At 32.5% G+C, this 6,391-nt stretch overlaps 1 protein-coding gene across 2 annotated transcripts in view; it reads right to left on the minus strand.

Annotated features, from left to right (window-relative positions):
- Window positions 1-6,391, minus strand: part of USP33 (ubiquitin specific peptidase 33) — a 49,341-nt gene that overhangs the window by 17,264 nt on the left and 25,686 nt on the right. For both annotated transcript variants that reach the window (XM_011355529.2, XM_011355528.2), the window contains exons 8-10: window positions 4,621-4,734; window positions 3,059-3,137; window positions 1,440-1,848 (exon numbers count right to left, since the gene is read on the minus strand). In XM_011355529.2, coding sequence (XP_011353831.1) covers window positions 1,440-1,848; window positions 3,059-3,137; window positions 4,621-4,734 — 602 coding nt within the window. The remainder of the gene's footprint in view (window positions 1-1,439; window positions 1,849-3,058; window positions 3,138-4,620; window positions 4,735-6,391) is intronic.

Here is a 6,391-nt window from a genome sequence, read left to right on the forward strand (position 1 = left end):
TGACTTCAGGGATTTTCCCAAATAATGAAAATAAGTGACATTACTTTCACATGGGCATTTCTCATTATCTCCGCCATAACTGGAAAGCAGACTGTATAATATTAGGGGGAGAGAAGGGAGGAGACTTACTCTAGGCCTTTCTGAAGGGAATAATGTTAATATGATCTAGGTCAGGGATTGGCAAATGTTTCCTGTAAATGATCAGAGAGTAAATATTTTAGGTTTGTGTACTGTATATGGTCTTCGTCACATTTTTTATCAGGTCTTTAAAAAACTGTAGCTCACATCCCTGATCTAGATCACTGATTAGTTACTATGTGTAAGAATAAGCGGGCTATGGAGCAATAAAGAACAAGAACAACAAAGAACAATGAATCTCAAATGTTCCTTAACCAGGCTTTCGACAAGGAAGGACTGGATAGCAGTCTAAGCTAAGTCTTTCACTGACATTTCATATATTTATTGACTAAACAACTTCTAAACACATCTAAACTTCTAAACATAAGGGCAGTATAATTAAGAAACCTAATGAATTTTCCTGACTTAAGACATTTATGCACTATAGACAGGTGAACCACAAGTATTTCTCTGGTTAAGAAAACATCCTTTTCCTCAAGAATGGATTTTAAGTTCATTCAAATATCTAAATAAATAGTTTAATAATTCTCACTCTTCAACAATTTAAGAGAATTGAATTATCTTTTTAACAGAAAATAATTAACTTTTCATATTACTTATCTGCCACTTATTTTAAGATCAGAAAATCTGAACCTCTGATGGTTTAATTTTATGTGCTTTGGAGAACTAAATATCACATTAAGCCAAGATAAGTTAACTCTTGAAGAAATAAATGTAAAATGCAAAGCAATCCAGTTCGACATCTTTTATTCGGCCACTTGCTCTTTTTTAAAGTAACACTAACTAGTATAGTATCTGAATATATCATAGCATAGTTCGCTTAATTAAACTGCTCTGGCAAAACACATACCAAATATTTTGTAGCTGATGTGACTCCAATGACAGCAATCTAAATCTAACAGTGTATAAGGTTATAAACTGCAACTGATTATTTTGCTTTTGCCCAGGATCTCAACAGAATCTGCTTAAAATGACATTAACATTCACATGCAAATATTGCTAAATTATACTAGTTAGAAAGCCCAAGCAAAACTATTTAATACCTCCTTTCTTCAAATTAGTATGGCTGAACTATGTCAGATACTTCTCATGAAATATTAAGCTAAAGCTATCAATCTATTTCATTTTTATTATGCTATATATAAACTGTGAACATTAATATGTAAATTAAAAATGTTTTTAGTCATATGCCATGCTCATTTTCTCTCAAAAAATCTAAAATTGGTAAAATTACAAATTATGTCTTATACCCACTGTCTACCAATGAAACACTATCATTTTCAAATTATTAAAACTGTCACCTGAAGCTCTGCTGTGTATTTGCACTTTGACAGTTTCCTGATTGTTTAAGTCAACTGTTTCAGACACGGAGTCTCTATCTAATTCTCCTTCAGAATTTACTTTATTAATCTTATTGCAGATCTTCTCTTTTTGCCAATCTTTTGACATTTCTGAATTGTTCTCATCATCCTGAATTAACATTGTTGTTTCATTATTATCTTCAGAAAAGCCTCTAGAGCCATTGTCATTTTCAGCTTTATCACTGCTGCTACAAGATTCACAGGACTGAAAATCTACATCTGACTGGCTCTTGTCTTCTTCCATGGTCTCCTCAGTCATTATGGTTTGAGGATCTTCTATTTCCATGACCTGCTCTTTCAGTTCTTCATGAAGCAGATCCATTAAACATCGAAGGAATTCTTGAGCATCCTAATATATAAGCAACACAGATATTAACATTTCATTAAAAATATGTGTATATGTAGAAACTAAAGGAAAAATATACAAAATGTTGTTATCAAGTGATTTCTAAATGTGCAGCATCATACTAAGGAAATACATCTTTGTAGAACATAGGCACTGGAGCAATGGGAAGCACTAAGTTCTAAGGAGTTATGTAAATAAAACAGAAGTAAAAATCTAAAAATGAATTTGAGGTCAGCTTTTAGTTGTGCTGCTCTTTTTAAAAAGTGGAGGAGTGAGATATAAAGAAAACATGGATTTATCTCATGTGACAATTAGGATTCTGAGAGATATCCTAAATTCAAATATATTTTTTAAGTTGGGCTTAAAATTAAAGCTTTATCCAATCTTGTACTATATCTCAAAGAGGACTTTTTGATCAACCAGAAATGCTTATTGAAAATACAAATTTGTAGGCCCCAACTCACATCTACTAAATCAGTTTCTGGTGGTCCAGAATTTGTACCAAAAAAAAATTAACAGAAAATAGGTATTGTTTTGAAAAAGAAAAATATGTGAGGGCCAGGTATTAATATTAAAAGATATTATTTAAAGACACAATAATTGAAAACTGCCATGGGTACTAATACAAAAAAATACAGGTCAATGAAATGGATTAGAAAGGTCAGAAACAGATCCTATTTTATACTATATTAATTTAATGTAAGCACAAAATTTAATAAGAAAGATGTTTTTAATCAGATAAGAAAAGTCTTAAATTTGTAATTTGGTACAATTTGTTAGCTGTTTGTGAATAAAAGAATTAGGATTATACTGTAATATGAAATAAATAACATGTATTGAACTATTAAATTTTTTAAAAATGAAAGCATAAAATACAGAAAATACAAGTGAAAATTTATCTCTGGAAGAGGAACTTTTCTAAGCTAAAAGCACTAGGAGAAATATATTGACATATTTACTCACCCCCAAATAAAAAATTTCTAGAAAAATATAAATTTAAGATAAAGGTGGAAAAAAGTAAGCAAAAGATAAGATAAATGGTTATTATTCTTGGTAAATAAAGACACGAGGAGTGAGAAATAATAAAATAAATTGACAAATAAAACAAATTATAATGGAACAAATACAAATGACTCCATAATAACAATGCATAATGGCATTTTGCAAATTTATTAAAGATTAATATTACGTATAAAAAGCAATGAAGACTTACCTGCTGAGAATAGCCCCGAAATGTTGGATTGACAGTTTTAATTCCTTGAAACAGACTAGTAGGCACAACAGACCCTGGCCTGAGGAACAAAATATTTTTAATGAGAAATTTGTGATTTTTAGTTTTTGTTTTAGAAATTAGCAATTAAGAATTCAAGGTGTTAAACTGAAAAGTGTTTGTGTTTCAAAAACTCATTCAAAACAGCCCAGTATTATGTTTTGCAGGCTTGTCAGAAAAGTTTATTACTAATATTTAAGTTATATATTATTGCTCTCGTCCCTAATGAAATGAATCATGCTCTACTATGATTTTTCAAAAATACTTCTAATTATGTAAAATAAAATCTTAATTACTTAAAATTCCTTGGATAAGTGTACCTAGTACACTATCTAAATAAAATTTTAAAAACAGCCATCAAATACCCATGAAAACAACAATGAAAAGTAAACCAAATGTATGAGACTTAACTACTTAAAATTCTGTACTATAACACTTCTGAAGTTTGGTAAACTTCCAGGAATGTTAAGTTTAAAGTCTAGTCTCAGGACAAAGAAGCTTAAATATAGCAATTAAAGGCTAGTTCCAGCTGTGAAGAAACTTAAGAGCCTGTGGCACACTGGATACTGCCCAATAGAGATGTGAAAATGGCCGATTTGGGCTCTTTAATTTTAGAGATGTAAAAGACGTTTACTTTCACATCCCAAAAAAACTGATTAAAACCATCCTTTTTTCCTAGCATAATGATAGTAGCAATAAATTTTTGTTTAATTCTGGAAATACCTGGGGCAGGGGAAGGAGATAGAGGTAAAGGAGGTCAAATATTTGGTGACAGAAGAAAGTTAACTTTGGATGGTAAACACAATGCAATATACATATTATATATTACTGAATTATACACTTGAAATCTATTTGTTTTGTTAACCAATGTCACCCCAAAAATTTTAATTAAAAAAAAAAAAAGAAATATCCTTAGAAGGGAGTCAAATATTGCAAAGAAAACTGAGGTACTTATGAATATAAGAATGTTAAAACTTGAAAAACCATTGAAATTTTTATATTAGAAATCAAGATCTCAAAGCCTTACATGAAAGCAAAGTTTAAAAAAAATTAAATAAAGATAGCTTTGGTGATTGTTTTCTTACGGGCAAAGGTGGGCAGTTCTTAGGAATCATTAAAAAGGACTAATGGTAAAAACAATTTTCTGAATCGTTGTAAAACAAAATTAGTAAATTATAGCAAACAATTATACTCTTCACTTTAGAGCACATAAGCAGAAAAAAAGAAATTCATAACAGGTATCTATAGTCTGATTTTAGCACTATGAGAATGCCTGCTCTTGCATTAAAATTCAAAAGTTTCACTAACAGGAGCTTCGGCAGTTCAACATTCTATCTCCAGTCTAGATGCTTCATTTGGATGTTCAGTTTCAAGCATAACATGCCCAAAAGTGAACCTGTCACAAATCTGTTTCTACTTTTGTCAGCTCTATAAATGCATCCTTTTAATATTTATGATATTCATTTAAAAACATAATAATGAAAACAAATATATTAGGTACATACCTGCTTTTATGCCACAGTTCTGTCATCAGTTTGAGATAACTTTTACAAATAGCTGGTTTCTTATCTGTTCGAACTAGTCCTCCACAATCAAGAAAAAACTGTGTCAAAGGTGGGCTAATCAAAAAAGAAAGAAAAATGTTAGAGCAGAATCAGGCTTAATATTAATTGCCTTCTAGTCATTCCATGAATTGACAGTACATAGAGTCCTGTATCTATTATCTCTTTGCTCTTTTATAGTTTCACATTCATTTCTTCACATTCTTGCTCAATCCATTCATACCAGAAATGACTCTGCCAAATTATCCTCAGTGATACCAGATTCAGTTAATACCTTTTATTTCTCTCTTAATACATTTGTCACAGTTGACTTATCCCCTCATTCTTTTTTTTTTTTTGGAACCCCCCCCCTCATTCTTGAACAACCCTGCTTCTTTTCTACTTTAACTCTGACAACTTTTTCCCTCCTTATTGTTCTTTCTACTCTTAACAAATACCTAAATATTAGAGTTCTTCGGGACTTGATCTTATGACTTTTCCTCTTCCCTACTTACTCTTCTCCCTGGGTGATCTTAAATTTTCACAAATATGTCAAGGATAGTCAAACATCTCATCTAAACCACAGATTTATATCAAATGCCCAAACTGATGGCTGTCTTGGGCATCTCAAATTTAACATGTTCAAAATTTAAATTCAAGTGAATCTGATCTTCCTCCAAGCATTTACATCCCAGTAAGTGGTACTGTTATCTATCCAGTGGCTTGAGTTAGCAACTTATAAAGCAACATAATCTTTTATGAGCTTGATTAACTTCAGTGAACCTTCATGAATCTATTCTCTTATAGGAAATTGACTGGGCAAAGGACCAAATCCTGGCCTGAAATAAACTGACTACCCTAAAAAGATATTTCACACAAGTATAAACCAAAAGAGAACATAGGTAGCTATACTTATATTAACAAAAGAGACTTTAACTCAAAAGCCATAATGAAGGGTGGCTCTGTAGTGTAGTGATAAGCACGTCTGCTTTACACACAGAAGGTCCTGGGTTCGTGCCCCAGGTGAAGCCATGGACCATACCCCAGGTGTGCCAGAGCCCCTGAGTGCACCAGGGATGCCAGGCCACGGGCGGGGGGGGCGGGCGGGGTGGAGGGGATGCCAGGATCTGAGTGCACAAGGTCTCCCAGGTGCACGGGGTGAGTGAGCGTGTGGGAGGAAGACACCCTGCCTTCAGAGATCCAATTCTTAAGGGGAAATGGCAACATCCATAGGTCAGGGGTGGAAGGGGAGGAGGAATTAAAGAAGGGGGTAAAAAAACCCATAAGGAGATAAAGAAGGTCACTATATAATGATAAAGGGGTCAATTCATCAAGAGGATTCCATTTGTAAGTATTTATGTACCCTACATAGGAACACCTAAATATGTACAGCAAATATTGACATCTGAAAAGAAAAATAGATACTAATACAGTAACAGTAGAGGACTTCAATATCCTATTTTCAATAATGGATAGATTATCCAAACAGAAAAGTCTATAAGGAAATATTGGACTTAAACTACACATTAGACCAGATGGCCCTAGGAGACATACACAGACTATTCCACCCTGCTCCTATCTACATTATAGAACTATGATTAAGAAAAAAAGGAAATCTGAATGCTTTATTAAAGACTTTCCACCTACAGAAAAATATAAAATATTTTCATAGGATCTGTGAACTAAAAGTGATTTGAGGAATGAACTCAAGCTCATTTTCTAGATGTATGTCAAG

The sequence above is a fragment of the Pteropus vampyrus genome, unplaced genomic scaffold (assembly GCF_000151845.1).
Source record: "Pteropus vampyrus isolate Shadow unplaced genomic scaffold, Pvam_2.0 Scaffold22, whole genome shotgun sequence".
In the NCBI taxonomy this organism is placed as follows: Eukaryota; Metazoa; Chordata; class Mammalia; order Chiroptera; family Pteropodidae; genus Pteropus; species Pteropus vampyrus.